A 19,591-nucleotide genomic window follows, 5' to 3' on the forward strand; every position below is an offset into this window, starting at 1 on the left:
CAGTTTTTCATGATTCATTCTTTCAAATAGAAATGATCTAGAATGTTGGGCAGGTTACCTGGAGAGACTTTTTAACAAGTTAAACTCCCACAGGATCAAGGACCCATATCTGGGTATGATAATTCTTGCTCCTGAAAACAGGCAGGCTAACACTCACATAAGCTTCTCTCTTTTCCTGGACTAGAAGATTTCTGAATCAGTGAGTATTGGCAGCCCTGGCAAACAGTCTGGAGTAAAATGCTTTAATTTCCATCCTGATGTACACCTGTAAATTGCTTTTACACAGCCCTATGACTTTGATACTGGCAAAATCTGCAGGTTTTCCTACATGCATGAGAATAAATGGGCAGCAATACTAAGTGTATCCTAAATCACAATGCCAAAATATACATGCTGATCCTGATATATATGAGCTGCTGGAAAACCTATACCAGCATAAATCCTTATAATCGATGAAAAATATCGATACACCTAGTGTGATTAACTTCAAGCACATGAGTTAAAACCCTTTGCAAGAGTTAATATTATTATATCCCATAATTATCTGTATATATAAGACATAATGCCCTGTGGGAGAGAGTTTCAGAAGGGAAGAAAGCCAGAAATGATGTTAATTTATTCTTCAAAAATGTCACTAAAATATCATACTGAGAAAAAGGCAACCAACATTAATTCTAGAATATTGTGTAAAATAGGTGCCAATGTCATTCCCAAGGGTCAGGGTAGTTTATGTTTAATTATCCTGTTAAAGGGAGAAAGCCAGAGGCTTCAGTGACAAGTAGATCTGGATCTGCAAGATGTGCTAGCAATAATCCAAAGGATATAGTTAGTGGTCTCTTTGAAAGGAAGTTGACATTTTCAAATGATAATATAGTAGAAACCATGCAAAGATAGAAGAAAAGGGAATTGCTAACAACTTACCTAATGCTGTTCTTGCTGGTGTGGCATCTTTTTTAATCCAAAAAGATACCCAGGAAAGAACAACTGTTAATATACAGGGAATGTATGTTTGAATAGTAAAATATCCCATTCTTCTGCTTAAGTCGAAGTATATAGTCATGACCACATAATCACCTGCAATAACAGAAAAGAAAATAAATTGACATTGTGCTGAGATACAAATGGTTGTCTATTGAGGTGTTAATTTTTAAGCTTCATAAAAACACTGTATATGAGATATTTCTTAGTGTTTTGCGAGCATCTGTACAGCAATGCTCACAAGAAATAGAATTCAAATAAACCTTTCAATTTTGATTGCCTTTAGTTCTAGGCCTCTGTGGAACGTTGGCCTATTTGGACAAGCAGAGGCTCTTAGAAATCATTCTGGACAAGTAAATTTTTGAAAGGTATCTTGGCTTTCCAGACTTGATATTTCTGGATGGCTCCATGAGCACTGACATGAAATTACTATCATTCACCAGATACTGCCACATCAAATCCCTTCTTCTGCAAACTGTGTCTTCCCTGTCATGATTTCAGGTCCAAGTGTCTTCTGTCATCTTCTTTAGAGATATGAATCAGGCAGTAGGGATCTTTATGGCAAGTGTAGTATGCACATGAGCATGCCTTTGCATAAGAAATCATTTATAGACATTAGAGCCTCAGTGCTACTAACAGAGGTCAGACTGCATACTTTTAAAGGACTCATCATTAAAAATCAATAGTCTCTTTTTGTCAGCATTCCTGTTTCAAAGCAGTTGTGGCCACTTGTAGTATCTGTAAATTCTCATACAAGAAGCCTGAACATGGAGTTCTGCTCTGATTCATAAAGTATTCTGCTCTGATTCATAAATTCAAGAATCCAGTGAGAAGACTATCTTATCTCACATGATATTATTTTCTGTACTGGATCTTTTCTGCTAACCCTCAGGACTCCAAGGGGGATAATAATCTATTCCTCTCTCTCTAATTAGTAGAGACCACGGACCTTATCGCCTCTCTCCTTACTAACAGCTCCCTCAGACAGTCACAGTATTTAAGAGTAATGAAACTGAAGGGAGACCAGTTTCTGTACTTAGCCTGAACTATCTTTCTTCCATTTCAAATGTGAGTAGGAGTTTATATGGCTGAGAACTTTTATGGGTTTTTGTCTGATTACTTTGCATTTGACATGCTAAATTATATTGCAACTTGTTACAAATCTTGACTTTCTAGAATACATTTGCAGAAGACATCATTTGCAACAGGTAGGTAAGTCTGACCTGTTATAGCAACCCATCAGAATACTGAAGAAAATGGTGGCACAGAGGAATTAATCCCCAAAGGAATGTACATCCAGGTCATCCAGGTAGAGACACAATGGATTCATTATGAGTTGAGGGGCATTGAAACTGCATCTTCGAGTAGCAGAGAGCATATGAACAAAACCATTTAATCCACTGGATTTTTTGACTATAGCTCAAAATTACACAGAAAATAAATTTATTCAGTAAAAAGAATTTCCACTCAAAGAATCTCATAAGACTGCTATAAGATGAGTGAGCTGCCATAACATACGAAGTCAAAGTTAAATAAAAATCTGAGGGTGGGATTTGGGCAGAGAAACTTAGAAGAAGGAGTTAAAAGGAAAAGTTTCTGTTACCTACATTTTTTTGTAGATAGATGTTTTTTAAAGAGGTTGATAAGCCTGTGGGTGCTTTCATCATGTTTCTGTTAGATGTTCACGTGCATTACCATGAGTCCTGGGTCAGTGTGACCCCAAGAAGCTGGACAGGTATTTCAGAAGATTTTTGTATTTGTCATAATGCGAAAGAGGTTTAATGTGAGAACTTGCTGCTATTATGAGTAAGAAGTGTTGCAGTACATCATGGCACAGTGAGCCTCATGGCCTGTTCATAGCCTAAGGGTTATTTTCCACTCATCTCCAGCACTTTTCTCCATGGAGGGAATGGCACCAGGGAACAGATATGGATGAGTAACTGTCGATTGGCTTATTTTTAGACTACATGAGCTCCCTAATCGGCTCTGTCTCACCAAAGAAAGATTTGCACCACTGAAGTGTTTCATAAAAATAAGAACAAGGACTCAGGCTTTGTAAACCAGTGTTTTTAATGGCAGGAACTACTCAACAGCCATGGAAGAAAAATTATGGTAATTTTTCAAGCACTGTCTGTCAGTGAAAAAGGATAAGCAAAACAAAATGAAATCAGACTCTATAGGATATGTGCTGAGCCTTTACATTTCTGTTACTCAGTTATTGCATTTAGAACTGCATGTTCTAAATGCTTGAGAATGGCAAAAAGCAAAGCAATATTCAGACTCCTCATGTACAACTGTATGTGATACACAGAATTCAAATACACACAGAAGTCACTGGTCCTCTGAATGGTATCACTGTGATATCCAGCACATTGAGTGAGATTCAGACTATATATTAAATAGAAAAACACTGGCTAGTAAGGCAGAGTCACTGCCTCCAAGGTTTTCTACTGAGATAAACCTGATAAAATGAAAGTGGGAGAAAATTATGGAGCCTTTCAACTCTTTACCACACAGGAACTGATGAAGAGATTAAATGACACAGACTTTGTCACCCATTTAGTCACAGGTTCAGTATATTTCAGACAGTGTTCATTTCACCAGATTTTAGAGATCTAGAAGGTCAGTTCTACAGATGACCTGTTCACTGTGGCCTCTGTTCTATACTTAATGAAGATAAATTTGTACTCTTAGTATACTGTTTGTCTAATCTGTTTTAGCAGTTCACTTCAGGAAGTGAATACGCTCCAAACTTTTCCATTTCTCTCCAGTGACTGAAAAAGAAGAGTGACTGATTCAGATGTGGACAAAGACATTGTAGACACTTTCAGGTGATCCAAAGAGTCAAACAAACCCCTTGATCCCATGGGAAAAACTACAATGGGCTACTTCTGTGAGGGTGCTGAGATTATTTTACTTAAATATAATAAACTTAACCTACTAAAGGGTATTTTTGTTGTTCTTAATTTTGTAGTTAAATTTGGTGCATTTATCCTTGAGGACTTGAACATCTCCTCTGCTTGCTCCTTTGCTGGCTGGCTTGTTAGCTTGCTTCCTTATTTCTCTCTCCCTTGATCTCTGTTTCAACAGAACCATTAATTTCTCTTTATTCCAATGAAAAACCTGTCAAGATAGCCCTTCTCTGCTGAATATCCTTCCAGCAAGCTAAAAAATCCAAATTGTGACTCAGTTGAATTTTACAAGGGGCTGCAAATTCCCAAGTATCCAACAAGGACCCATGGATGCCTCACTTGCATTCAATGAAAATGAAATCCTAAAATAATATCTGGCTGCATTCATTTATCCACTAATCTGTTTTCACTTCTGAAAGCCATGCAAAAAAGTCTTACAATGAAGACAGACCCAGGCCTACAGGCAGCATCTGTGCATACAGCCTTACATACTGTCCCTTTTGTACACCAACTTATGGGAACACAGTGACAGATAAATATACCAACAGACTGGGAAAATGATTTAGTTCAGTAGAATGAGTGATCCAGAACGGAAAAGAAGGACTTCTGGTTCTCCTATAATACTCTAACCATGCTTAGAAAGGATGCAACTTAGAGATGATGAATGCTAGGGAATTGCATTCCAGCTCCGTGTTGAAACAGAGCCTCAGCTGGAAGCACTCATGTTGTGACTGCTGTCAAAGGCAAGCATGTTCCTGTACAGCATATAGGGGATACATTTTTCTTTAATAGCTAACAATAAATTAAAATTTGCAATTAAATTACTTCTTCAGTTCTTCTGTCCTCATCCAAGCCATTTTCTGTTCAGACTTTCTCAGCATACAGAAGAGCCACCATGCATGTGCTATGGCTGCTTTCCTCAGTGCAGTGCTCCAGACTGCAGACTGCATTTATTATTGTGATTACAGTCTAAATTACTCCTTCCAGAAGTAATTATTCTCAGTGTATCTAAAAGACCTTGTCTGCAGCTTAAAGGAAAATAAACATGACAGATACATTTTTGACTTTCTCTATACACACAAAATAATTCATACAAAGAAACTCTCCTCTCTTCTGAAAAACCTGACTTACAGTTCATTCTGTATGTCCTGAAGGCACGAGCAACTCAAAGGGCATAAAAAGCTTTCAGGCCCTTTGCTCAGTGCCTCCTTGCTCCTTCAACAGCTTTCAGAGTTCCACCAGCCCTGACTGCCACTGCTGGAAGAGGAGCTGAGGCTGATTGTGTGACAAAGCCCTGCAGTGCAGACAAGATGGAGAAAACCTCCTTCCAAACTGCATATCATTAAATCAGTGTATTTTGTTTAAAAGTGATCACATAGTGATTGCCTAGCTAGGGACCACTGGAATACCTAATATCAAAACAACTTCACTTTGAAAGTCAGACAGGAGTCCTATTTTTTAACAGCTTAAATAATTTCCCAGGAATGCAAAGTAAGTTTTAGCTGAACCATTAGATCATAGATTCACTTAAATAATGAAAATTACCTCGAGGCAAAATAGTGCCCAAACATTTTTCTATAGAGAGAGCAAAGGATTCATCCAGAGGCAGCAAATTTAAGTAATAGGAATAGTGTAGCAATACTTCCCATGAAACCAAGATGACTGCTGTCTGTGACCCATAGGGCTCATATTAGTTTAACTTTCTACTTTGAAAGCAGGACACTACTTAAAACAATAAAAATTTTAAAGGAATAACTGCTGTGGATTTTAATGAACAATGCAAAGTATTGCCCATTTCCTTTGTCTTTTGCAGTATGGTTTGCTTAAGTGCTGTAATTTTGCCTGCATTGCACCAAGAACATCTTACTTAAAGGTAAAATGTTTGAGCAGAATGCAACTGTTTTTTTTTTTTAAGAAAATCTTTAAAAACTAAAATATTATACTGTAAGCCATTTATTTACTCAAACTTACTATAGTATCTTATCATACATTTTCATTTATCCTCCCATTATAATTTGAGGCTAACAAGTACTACAGTCCCAATTATCTTAGGAAAAGTTAAATAAAGTATGACTTTACAAAGACTGCAAGATGAAATTACAACACGCAGAGAGCAGAGGGCAACTTCAGCATGAGAGTGAAGGTAATGTGCTAATTTCCCATCACTAGAACTTCAGAATAATAACAGAAGAATAGAATCATAGAATGGTAGAGGTTGCAAGGGACCTCTGGAAAACATCAAGTCCAACCTCCCTTCCCCTAGGGCAGATCACACAAAACCATGTCCAGACAGGTCTTGAAAATCTCTAGAGAAGGAGACTCCACAACCCCTCTGGGCAGCCTATTCTAGGGTTCCAACACCCTTACATTAAAATAGTTTTTCCTATATTGAGGTGGAACTCCCTGTTTCCCTGTTTTCCTGTTGCCCCTCGTCCTGTCAGAGGGCACCACTCAAAAATAGACTGACCCCTTCTTCTTGACACCCACCCTTATTTATAAACATTAATAAGATCCCTTCTCAGTCTTCTCTTCTCCAGACTAAACAGCCCCAGGTGTCTCAGCCTTTCCTCATAAGACAGATGTTTCAGTCCCCTGATGACTCCTGTAGACTGTTGGGCTTTCTCTAGTATACATCTGTCCCTCTTGAACTGGGGAGCCCCAAATTGGACACAATTCTGCAGATGCAGTCTCATTAGGGCAGAATAGAGGATGATTTCTCTCGACCCACATGACACAATCTTTTTAATGCACCCCAGAATAGCATTGGCTTTCTTTGCCACAAGGGAACATTGCAGTCCCATGGGTAACTTACTGTCCACCAGTACTCCAAGGTCCTTCTCCTTGGAGCTGCTTTCCAGCAGGTCAACCCCTAAACAACACTGGTATAAAGTATTATTCCTTCACAGGTAAAATATTATATATTATGTTTATATTATGTGTATATTATTATAATACACTTATTTTTGTTGAACCTCATTAGGTTGCCCTTTGCCCAGCTCTCCAGTCTGTCCAGATCTCACTGAATGGCTGCACAGCTCCCTGGTGTATCAGCCAATCTGCCCAGCTTCATATCACCAGCAGACTTGTTAAGGATACACTCTGTACCTTCACTGAGGTTGTTGATGAGTAAAACTGGACCCAGCACTGATCCCTGGGGAACACAGGTCACAGTCACAGATCTCCAGCTGGACCCTGCACAGTTGATTGCCACCCTCTGAGCAATATTGTTTAACCAGGGGTTAGTGAGGGGTGCCAGAGTTTATCCACGTTGTCATGAGAGTTTGATTAAAGAAAAAATGTCCTATTCATTAAAATGAAGGCTCACATGGTGTGTCACTGGTATTTTTTTGTTTATCACTGAGACCACAGAGGGCACACTGAAGCATCTTCCTTATTATCTTAATGAATCAGATTTACTTTACACTGAGAAAACAAAGTATCTAATCTTCAGTGGTTTTAAAAAATATTTTTTAGCTTTATTTGGAAGCCAAGAGAGGACCCTATTTAATCCTGCCATTCACTAGTCATTTCCCCCAGCCTGTTTCCTTATCCTTGCTATCTAAAGCTCTATTCGTCTTTCCTGAACTAGATTTCCCTGCTTTCTAAGTAAGCTGAAATGTTTTTACTCATTTGTCCACTGACTTTTAGTCATCCAGGATCTTGTTCGTTTGTCACAAATGCCTTCATTTACTATATTTCCCTCTGATATTAGGGTAGAACTGCAATATTTGAAAACAACTAGCTCAAGCAGGAGACCACTGCTGTTGAATACATTGGTCAGACAGCTGAGAAATCAAATCATTAAAAAACCAAATTTTCATGAAAATCAGTCTGCATAGGAGTTTTTGCAAACTGTTCACCAGAGAGATGTTTGAAAGGGATGCATGTTACCATGGTAGAGCTGGTGTCAACTGGAGATGTGTAAGTTTAAGCTTCCAGATTTTGCACTATTGGGAAAGAATATCTCAGCTCAGAATCAGGAAGAAACAGACTGTGGTGCGAAGCTCAACCCTACCTACTTCAGAATAGAAATGTTCTTCAAATTCAGACAGAATAGGCACTTGCACTAGGCTTTTTCACCATCATCCCCAGCCCTCAGAGACATACCAGATGGAAGTTCAAGGTATCTTCTTACTATCATTACTGAAATGAAAGCAGATGGATCAGGATTTCTTAAAGAAAAGAAACCCAAGGCCAACAGCATTGCTTGTGCTTGTAGAAATCATGTTCAATTATAAAGACATACATATTCATAAGCATGCATAATAAAAAGTAAACATTGACAGATTAGAGTGTGAAAAGCAAAGACCAGATCCCAGGCTGTCTGAAGGCAACTGATTGCTTACAGTCAAGTGGGGCCAAGATTTTGTCCTATCTTATCAATAAGGCTTTTTTTTTTCTTTTTCAATAAGAAGAGGAACAGAATACTGAGGAAAATAATTTTACTTGAAGCTATCAATTTTTTTTCATCACCATCAAAAATTTTGCATTTATTTTGTTAGTCCTTCCTTAAATAGTGAATTTTCATTTTCTTTGATGAAAGCAGCATTTTCAAAAGAGTTTTATAAAATGACCATTTTGTTACATGAACTAATGCATGTTTTTAAATGTTAGTGTCCGTGTTTCCAGCACGTAAGGTTATTTCATTCTCTGACTTCAGCATTTATTATTAAATTGGGAAAATTGATCGATTTTTTGGTTTTGATTACTGGAACTTCATGAAGAACTGAAATTAAATAAATAAAACACCAATTTTTCAACATTAAATTTTTGTGTTCTGTGGTTATTTGAAACATACTGGTCAATATTTCTTGTTCTCTCATCAGTTCATTATATGCCATACTTGCACTTTCAAAACTAGTTACTTTTGATTCAGCTGCAATCATTTCCTTGCCTCTAGCTGTAGCCCTAATCTTCTGTTAAGTGTCTGGAGTGCATTGAACATACTCAGGTGATTGAAGTCCATGGACACAATTGACCTCCAAAACTCTAAAAATACTAGCTTTGATAAAAACTAAAAAGTATTAAATTACTATAGCATTCAGTAGCATGGTCAAGAATATTTTTCTTACTTGCAGACTTCCCTGTTAGTATATTTATATAAAATGTCCTACCAAATACAGCTATTTTGTTTTCCCAGTCGTCTTATTGCATATAACACTGTCCTCCAACAAAAGCCATGTGAAGTCACAGCATCTAATTGATCTATGTAGTATTACGAGCAGCAGAATTTCTCTCAGGCTGTTCAGACCTCTTATCTTTAGGCATAATGACATTTTCATTTTACAACATGAAGTATTATTTAATATGTTTTTTTCAATTGGAGTAAAAATGAAAACAATGGATTTTTAATTTGACAGTTGAAGGTACAAATATTATTGGAAAATCCTAAAAAAAAAAAAAAAAAATGCAGTTTCATCAAACCACATAATGGGAATAAAAATATGTAATACCATAAGCAAGACTTCGATCCATAGTTACCAGTCCAGTTCAATTTCTGCCTTAATAGTAGAAAATTTACCCATGTAATATCCGTTTGCATTCATGCATCAATATGAGAGAAAATCAATATACAAACATGGTGCTCTATGTATAATCCATTACTGGCTATTCCTAAGAAGTGTTGCTATTTACCATATGTAGGTTTGCTTTTGTGCTAGAAGAATTAAAGGGGTACATGCAGAACATCCAGGTGATCATGCCCAGGCAGAATGGGTTCATGAAGGGCAGGTCCTGTTTGACTGACCTGATCTCCTTCTATGACAGGATGTCCTGTTCATTGGACAAGGGAAGGGCTGTGGATGTTGTCTACCTTGACTTTAGTAAGGCCTTTGGCACAGTTTCCCACAGCATTCTCCTGTAGAAATCAGCTTCTCATTGCTTGGATGCACACAACCTTCCATGGATAACAAACTGGTTGGATGGCCAGGTCCAAAGAGTTGTGTTAAATGGAGTTAAGTCCATCTGGCAACTGGTCACGGATTGTGTTCCCCTGGGCTCAGTGCTGGGGCCACTCCTTTTTAACACCTTTATTGATATGGATGAGGGGATAGAGTGCACCCTCAGTAAGTCTGCAGAAGGAGCTGGGTTTTTCTGTGGAAGGAGGCACCATTGTACTGAAGTTTGTTATGAAGTCCCACAGGACTGGATTTCAGTCTTTCTTATATTCCCAACTGTGTCTCTTTTGTCTCTTCAAATTTCATTGACATAATCTTTTCAAATATATATACTAATAAAAAATACATTAATTTTGTCTTTATTAATTTCCCTAGCAAGTACCTCTAGTATTCATGTAACGTTTTGTCTTTCACATCACAAAACGTGCCGTGTGTTGTTAATAAATCAATTTTGTGCTAAATAAATGCCCCCTTTTTTTTCCTGCTACTGCTAGCCCTTTTCCCTTTGTGTACTGCCCACCTGGACTATATAGTCAGTCTGTTCAGTACTTCACTGTTCCTTTGTAACAAATGCAAAAACAGCCTGAATCTCATTCAAATCCAACTACATCTCTTCTGTTCATTCTGGTTATGAGTGGCATTCTCACTTTTGAACTCCATGCTCAAACTTTGACTTGTTTTCATCAGAAGTTTCTTTTAACCATCAATAAACATAGTTTTAACCCATCAATAGTGTTAGTTTTAAATTGTTAGAGGCACAAAATCAGAGATTTAGCTCAGGTCTGTTGATTTTTCTCTCCTTGCTGTCTTTAGGGAATTGTTTTTGCTTGTTGATGAATTCTCTTTATCTGTTATTCTGCAGTGTGAAGCATTTAAATTACAGAATAGCATGCACAGAATTGTTAAGAGTTTTCTGTTAAATTACACACTATTAAAAGAACAACCAATGCTATCACTGTTGTAAACGAAAAATAGAGCTGTTTTCCCAGAGTAACTTTCAGTAACACTTTTAAATCATTCTCACCAGCAGTGGGCAAAAGCCTATATGCTTCTTTATGTCTTCCCTGCATCACTGGGAAAAGGAAGAGTGACACAAATAAGTGCAGAGAAGGGAAAGGGTTCCACTGAAATTCTGAAGAAAGGATTGAGCAAGTGCTTCAGTGACACGAAGGTGATGTTTCGTTCACAATTCATAGTTAATTGTGAAATGGAACAACTACAGTGCAGGAAGAGATTGACATCAATTGATGCCAGAACTTAATTAGTTTTTGGGAAACAAACAAACAAAAAAACCCAGTTCTATGTAATAAAGACATATGAAGCTATTTGGATTTATTTTTTAACTATGCAAATTTTTGGAGAGCATATGCTAATATCTTTGATTAGTATTTTTAAGGTTCCAGTTTTCTTCAACTCCGAATAGCCATGCAATTTTCTAAAAATGTGTGAGGTTTGAAGGGAGTAGAGTGGCCTGCTGCACTTCAACCCCTGAATCACCATTAGTTGCTTATTCACATGGGTCTGTGTGAAGAGGACTGTATGTCAGATACATGCAAATTATTAAAAGGGAACATGAGATGAATATTAACTGATTGTAACACTAAAATGTAATTGAAAAGTCAGAAACTTCAACTAACTATTTATAAGAGGAGAACAATCTGGGAATGGCTATATCTGGGGAAATCTATTGGGTTTTTAACCATTTAATGACTGCTGCTGTGGTGGCTGAAGCTTCAATTTGCACATAGAAGTAAAGAGCAAAGCGTGTGATTTAAAGTCATTTTTTCCCAGATTTCTGTAAAACCTTAAGTTTGCATAGTTGTTTGCCATGGTTGATTGAAAGGCCGAAGTCTATTTCATTCATTTGAATAGGCTGAATCAAAAATTTGGGGAGCTACACCAGTGGAATAACTAAGGAAAGGATGGAGTTTGGCAGTTCATCATTCTTCTTACTTGAACTGCTTGTCTTCTCCACAACCAGTCTTTGCTTCTGGGCTTTGGAGGACAGGGAATTATAACTATGCCCTGCTTTCATGAAACAGCTAGGTGTGAACTCTGGTCTCCTACTGACTGCAGCATAAATATCAGTGCTTGCACTTAGAAGAGCACTTCACTCTGTTGGAAACCAATGAGGTGCAGGTTTTTCAGTCACTTATGACATGTATTTATGTATTTAAGTGGATGAACATGAGGGAGTCTCTAAGGGCAGTGTTCTCTGGCACCAGCCTATGTTGCAGCTAAGTGCCTTGCTAATATTGACTGTCAGGTTAGTGGGGTCAGTTTGGCACCAGTGCTACTGGCATCTTGCAAGGTCCCTCATGGCTTTTTCCATTCCACAGATTGACCAACAGGCATTTTTGAGAGTTTTCTACTGTGTATATTCATTTTACATATGGAAACAGGATCTGTCAATACTGGTCATTCATTAAAAGAATGTGGGACCTACATTCTTTACATTCACTCAAACTAAGTCTTCTGAAGAAGAAAGTATAGGAATGTTTCCAGTTTCAAAGGACTTAGGGCTACAAAAATGGTTAATGAAGTACCTGAGGGACATCTAAAATTTTCTCTGAAAGTCTTAATTTAAGCCCCTGAATTAATTTTTTTTCACAGCTAGCAGTCTCTGCCTTGTGATTTGCTTCCACAGATGAATCCGAATGCAACATGGGGAGAAAATAGCACACACACAAAATGGTAACAGAAATAACCAGCTGGGGAGATAAGATTCAGAAAGAAAGAAACTCAGGAAATCCATAAATAGTTAGGGTCCCACTTAAATAGCACAACTTGTCTTTGCAGCCTGACCACATACAGAACAGCCATCACATCTTACTTTGTTTAAGAGCTCTCTGAGTAACATCCCACTTTGGGAAAGAAGCATGAACAATTTTTTCATATTTCTCCCCAGTGACTTTACTGATTTTAGAAACCACCGGACAGACTTGAGAATAAAGTACCTTATTTCCACAGGTTGCTCATAGGTCAGAGTAAGACATTTAATATTCATGAGGCTTAGTAGGCATCTACCTGAGGGGAAGAGTTAGCTCAAGGGAGAAGACTGGTGTGAGGTTTCACTCTGTGAAGAGTGCAGTAGCCAAGTGCCTGGATCTGTGCTGACAGCACCACCTTACTGAAAGTTGGCTTTTGACAGCTCAGTGGTTGGAAACCTGTATTTAAAGATGTGAGACTAGCCCAGAGTGGAGGTTGGCACTGTGTAAATAGGTGTGCAAGAAGTTTCTGTCAACAAGGAGAAAAGTTTGCTATTTATTCTTGGTCCAATAAGATGTTCTTTTGGGGAAAAAACCACACAAAATCAACAAAAAGCAATGGGGAAGGACCAAAACATTGTTCCTGTCTCTTTTTCTCCATTTCTTTTGTTTGTTTGTTTGTTTATGGTTTTGTTGGGGTTTTTTTGGTTGGTTGGTTTGGTTTTTTGTTTGTTTTTTTACTGTTCTTTACAAAGACAACCTATTCCCCTGTGCATATTATACTTTATAGAATAAGAAGAGCCTTCTGGACCCGAGTTACAACTGATAATTACTGGTGTGTTTACTGATGAGTCTATGACAGGATGCTCCACGTGAGACTTAATACTTTAGCCAAACAGCTTGAATATTTTGATATTAAGATTGGTTTATCCTCAGTGTGTTCTTTCTTTGATTAGATAATTTGAGCCTTGGCTATTGGTAATTTAATTCTACATCTAGACCTGTGCTGGGCATTATGTCCAATTTGTACCAGACTGTACAGTGGATTTGAAATAGGAGTAAGAGGAATAAACACACTTGTGACCTACTCAAGTAAAAGGCAATTATACTAAAACCCTGCATGGTTTAACCCCAGGAATTATGTTTCTATGGCACTGCCAATTAATTATGGCAAACTTTGGTTCTTTGTAAAATAAATTAAATGTTACAGTTATGGCAAACTTTGGGCCTTTGTACATAAATAAAATGTTAATGAGATACTAAGGTCATGTGTAGCCTCCTTAAACTGACAAACAATTAATAGGAGACATTTTTAAAACTGAAATGCTCGGAAGAGCCTGAAGAGTCACTTGTGATGCAAGTAGGTTGCTTTTCCATTAATATTTAAGTGTATTTGCAGGACAACAACACTGGTGCATACTAAATTGAAAATGACACATCACCTATGTGCCTTGAGGTTTGTATTTTTTTATGTGTAGCTGCATTTGGCCAGTATTTCCCAGAGTTTTTTGGGATGCATGAGACATCTGTGAAAAAAGATTCAGAACTGAATTTTGGCAAGCAATACTGCAATACTGGAGCTTTTTTGCTTTCAAAACTTTCAGAAAAATTACCCTAAAAAACAAATCCAAAAAAAGTGTTCCACTGATTAAAGATTTCTTAATACAATTTATAACCTGATTTGATTTAAAGTGTTATTTTTGGCAAGCAATGTAATTAATGATTAACATAAACTAATTGCTCAGTTATCTAGGAAACAGCACACTTAAATAACCAAAATAATGAAAAACAAAACCCCAAACCAAAGCTGTTCCTTGTTCTGAGAATATCTTCAAATTTTTTTAATTATAAAACCTGTAACCACTTCTTCCTTGCTTTTCTCCTTGAATCAACCTTCTTCAACCTAGTTAATTTCAGCTGGAGCTACCTGTCCTCAGGCAGACTCCATTTCTATTTTGGTATTTCCTCTTTATGGTCTTTTTCATTTAGTAAGAGATTGATGCAATTTTGCTCCACCTCAAACTATCACACAGTTTCTTGGTTTGCTTTGTTTTTTTCCTCTAGCACACTCCCTCCTAATTTACAAATTGCTTTGGAAGTGATCATAGAGTTTTCTATACATTGAATTTTAATGGCAGAAAATGCAATTTGTTCCTTAAAATAATCATTAAACATAACTTGTCAATTAAACCACTGGGATGGATGAATAATGTTGCCATCTAAATACCAACCAGAGAAACCTGCAACATTGCAACATAACATACATGTCTCCATCAAAATCTGCAAACATAATTAGTTCCCATGAGTGTTCAGAAATATCTTCCTATTCCCATGACATCTTTTATTATACCATCCATGAATTATTAATTTTATCTGTTTTTAAACAAGGCCTGCATGATTTAATGTAGTAGACAACATTATAAATCCATTTCTTATACAGTTCCATAGATGTGAAAATGTATAAACATTTAAGATAACTCTTAGGACTGAATAATAAAATTATGGTTTGGTTCAACTAGGAAAACAAATGTTGTTCCTTGTTATGCCATCCTCTCATGGAGTAATGAACTTCAGCAACAACTGATATTCTTACCTCAACTAAATCCCTGAATGGATTTCTGTACAGTACCATAATAATTCACATTTAAAAGGAAAAAAAAAGTGAGGTGGAAACCAAAAGAGTCAGTATTATTCCTTAATAGACAGGCAGTGCAGGATCTGGAATTTCTAACCTACTTTTGAGATTTCTAATGTAATAGAAGACTTGGATGGACATAAGCAAGAACAAACCTAATATAAGACTAAATCTAAAGCTCTGAATCTGGCATGTTATTTTTTTCAGCTGCTGGTTTTACATCTTTTCCCTGGCAAGATTTTTTTTGAAGAAAAGTGCCATTCTTTTACAGTTAGCCTGTCCCGTTAAATGGGTCTCCTCAGGTTCTCCCAAAGTGATTGTATAGGGTAATACTTTAAACAGGTTCATGTCAAAATGTTAAGAGCTGAAACCTTCCTTTGTGTCCCTCATGTTCTGCAAGGGTCTTTCAGTACATTTTTAAGGCAGATTGCCTTGATTTTCCCTGCAGGAGCCCATCAAGTCTCACAAAGCCTGAAGCCGTGCAAACAGGGAATATTACAGTTTTTGGCAGTTCCTTCCAGACAGCAAAGAATGACAAAAGCCAAAGGGCTCAAAGCTTTGTGGTTCTTGCATTTAGGAGTTTGTTTTGTGGAGGGGTTTTTGTGATAAAATAACCAGCCTCGTTTCTTGATTTTCATCGTAAGTTTTGCTAGATTCAATGGCCTTTATTGAATCTATTCACTTCACAATAAAAAAAAGGTTCCCCTGGATATTTTTTTTCTTCATTTTATTTGCAGGTCATTCTGAAGACATATGGATACCTGAGTTCAGTGACTCATAGTGTCTATGAGCACTTAGCACCCAGTTTTAGACAAGGGTAAAACCCAGATTTTTTGCCATGACTTCATAAGCACTTCATCAACAGCAGAGGATTGGTGAGATCTGAGGGTCTAGGACATCCTTCCATACTCTGAAAAACACTGCAGTCATTTCACCAATCTTATTCTACCTCTGTCCCAAACTTTTTCTCATTCACAGGACTGATTTTTTAACTGGTTTATACTCCATTATCTACCATAGAACTTTTCTTGTACAGCCTTCCCCATGCTCCTTCTCTGCTTTTCATTTTTCTCCTCTCTGTCTTCTAGACCCATCTGTACCATTTCTCCTCTCCCTGGGTATTAATGCCCTTGTTCCACCTCAGCTCCTTGATTCAAGCTTCCAGTTTCTCTTAACTTCTCTAGCTTCTAGAAACTTTTAAGATTGTTAAATGAATATATGAATGAATTGTGAACAGGAATGAGCAAAAATCACCAAATGAGGCATGTTTTTAGTTTAACTAAGTGTAGAGAAAAAAATGACCTGAAAGATTTCTTCAGTGCTTTACCTACAGTGCATTTTTATATTTCTTCTTCAGTGTGATCTCCTGGCCAGAGAGATCCTGGAATGGACCCATAAACTCTTTAAACAGAATGAGGCAAGGTATTTTCCCTGGAAAACAGTTATACTGGGTTTATTAACTAAAATGCACAAGTTCATCTTTGCATGCCTTAAAGGGTGACACCACACAGGTGGAGTGAGGACATTTTAAACTTAGCTAGCATCTTCCTCAAAATTATTTGTTTGAATATGAATCTATTTCCGTAATTTTGTATTATTTAATTCTTTCTTGTTTAACTTGTGAAATGTAATATTTTGGAAGTATAAAATAAAGCATTAAACAGAATATTTAACTGACTAAGGCACAATTGAGCTACTTAAATGGACAGGCAGGACACTGGACCATAGGATATCAATGTCAGGGTTGTTTATGGTTTACATTGTTGTATTACATATTTAACAATAAAAGGAGCAAAGGGCTAGATATTTTCTTGTTAATTCCCTTACCATTCAGTGATTATGTCATGAAAGTGTTTCCAAGTGCTTACATGTTTGCATTATAAGACTATACCAACTTTCAATGATGTCTGGATGGCTGAACATGTTTGAATAATAAAACTCCTGCTAAAAAGAAATGCTAAGGTTGTAAACTCAGTAAAAGCTCTGAATTGGAAAATCAAAGCTGGAAACCATCAGAGATCCAGTAGTACTTATGCTTGAGGCTGCATTTACATGGAATTGCAGAGGGAAAAACTGTTTTATCATCAATAAAAACAGTACATATTTTATTCCACAGCTACTGTTACAGAGAGATATTCCTGCTTTATTTGTTTTGTTTTGCTTTGCTCTGTTTTGCTTTTTGTCTTTTCTTCAAGCATACTTAACTGGAAATAGATTCAAATCTCAAAGTTTATGCTTTGAAAAGGAGCAGATAAATCTTTCTTCTCCCTGTTTTTTCCTTTTGAATCTTATATAGATCCTATGTAAATAATTTTGGTTTCAGTGTTTTGTAACAAAAAAAGTCATAAATACATCTATAGTAGGAAATCAGTACATTTAAATCATATATATAAAGTTTGGTAATAATAATTTTACATAATAATTTTTAATATTACATACTGACTGGATGTTAGCTTTATATTCCCCTTAAATTGATTTAAGTTACCACACTATATTAAAGGGAAGAGAGAAAGGGTTCCCAACGTCCTTCATTTCTTCTTGTTTTCTTGATTATATTGGTCTTCCTGTAACATATCTACCCACAGATCACTTTCCATGAAGGTCCCTAGAAGTCATGTGAACATACAAAACAATCTACCTTTAAGTAGTTAGCCAAAGTGATTTTACAGCATGAAAAGCAGCAGGTGTTGAGAGACCAAATTTTTTAAAATTAAAAAAAAAAAAAAAAGAAAAAAGAAAAAAGTAGGAGGAAAGAAAACATTTAAAAGTTTACTTTCCAACCTAGCACTTTAAATATAGCTTTGCATTTCTCTTTTTGACAGAAAGTTACTTGAATAAGTTACCAGTGTTCATACCTGGATGCCTCATAGTATGAAGTAATAGGGAACAGGGCAGGAAAGAGGAAAAACAAAGTCTCCTGAAGAATGAAAATCAGATTGAAATATTGCTATTTTTATCTGTTGTCAAACTGTGAGTACTTTGAGTTAGTTCCAATTCAGATTGCAGTAACCCCATGATCCCAGTCATCCTGAGGAAGAGAAGTAAGAAAAACAGAATTTCCACACTGGAAAAGCCTCAAATGAGGCATAATAGCGAACTGAATCTGACCTCCTCTGATCACTTTCACAAGAAACATGGTACACCAAGAGGAATCACTGAAGCCTGAGTCAACTTCCTATTTGTTGAATACTTGCATTTCACAGAAATCATTGTTGCTTCTCACTTTGATGAACAGTTTGTGATCTTATGCAACCTTTACTTTGTTCTGCTTTTGTCTGTCTTTTTCTTCTATCTCTCTAAGGTTGAAGAATGCAGGCTTATTGAATTTCTTTGTCCATGCAAATAAATCCTTTTAGAGTTAACATAATCCTGTACTTTCACATTGTCTCTAATGCAAAAGCCTCTGCACTGCTTTGCTACAGTTAAAAATGCACTACAGATAAAGAATGGATGTAGGACATTTTGTGTGCTGTGGTTTGCTAACTTACTACAATAAGAGCTTTGTGCACTGCAGAATCATGCCAAGATGGAGAGAGAAAAGAAGAAGTGAGACAGCCTTGAGGCTGTGACTTCAAAACAGAAACAGTACCACCAGCTGATGGATTCCATGCCATGGCTGGGTGAAGCTGCCACTGCAGGAGTAACACACTTTGTTTCCTGTGTTGACAAAAATTTTTCAAGTTTCTGTATGGTCCATATACAGCACAAAAGAGAGAGCACACGATGGTCCAGCGCAGCATGGATGTTTCATGGAGCAAGGATGAGAGCCAGTCTAAAGGCAAAGGAAGTGAACTGTTATGGGAAACTGTTATGTTCCCTACATGGGAAAGAAAGAAATGACTTTGAGATCAAATTAAAACCAAAGTAACAAAAATTACAAAGCCATGTGTTAACGTGCTCAAAGATTCATGAATTACATTAATGAAGAACATAAATGTAATTGAAAAATCTCTGACATTATCCTTTGCATTTTCTTACTCAGTTCTACTTTGAAATGACTTGTGACTTTTGTTACTTACAGAAATTCAAATTTTTTCAGCATTGGAAACCTTGCTTGTCCCTAAATATGCCAAGATATGCTTAGAATATTGTTCAAGAAATTATTACTTCCAGAAGTTACTATGCTTGAGTTCTGACTTTCTCATCAATTTGTTAAATACTTTGGGAAGCAGTGGAGGAAAACGGACATTTATGAATGAATTCAGCAACTGCAAAAAATGTTCTGCTTTAAGAATTCTTTTATGCTCAAGTTACCTTATAATGCAATGCTTAATAAGGATTGAAATGATAATGCAATACTTAATAGTATTGAAATTGTATCAGGAAATTATTGCTGGTTCAGTCTCAGATGAAACTACAAGAATAAAGAATGCAAGTAAAGAATAAAAGAATAAATAGTAAGTAAAGAATAAATAATAACATAAATAAATAATAAATAAAATAATAATAAAAAAAAATCCC

At 36.6% G+C, this 19,591-nt stretch overlaps 1 protein-coding gene across 2 annotated transcripts in view; it reads right to left on the reverse strand.

Moving 5' to 3' along the window:
* GABRG3 (gamma-aminobutyric acid type A receptor gamma3 subunit) overlaps positions 1-19,591 on the reverse strand; it is a 296,684-nt gene that overhangs the window by 12,179 nt on the left and 264,914 nt on the right. For both annotated transcript variants that reach the window (XM_008498082.1, XM_008498083.1), the window contains exon 7: positions 922-1,074. In XM_008498082.1, the coding sequence (XP_008496304.1) occupies positions 922-1,074 (153 nt within the window). The remainder of the gene's footprint in view (positions 1-921; positions 1,075-19,591) is intronic.

This window comes from Calypte anna, chromosome 1 (genome assembly GCF_003957555.1).
Source record: "Calypte anna isolate BGI_N300 chromosome 1, bCalAnn1_v1.p, whole genome shotgun sequence".
NCBI lineage: Eukaryota > Metazoa > Chordata > Aves > Apodiformes > Trochilidae > Calypte > Calypte anna.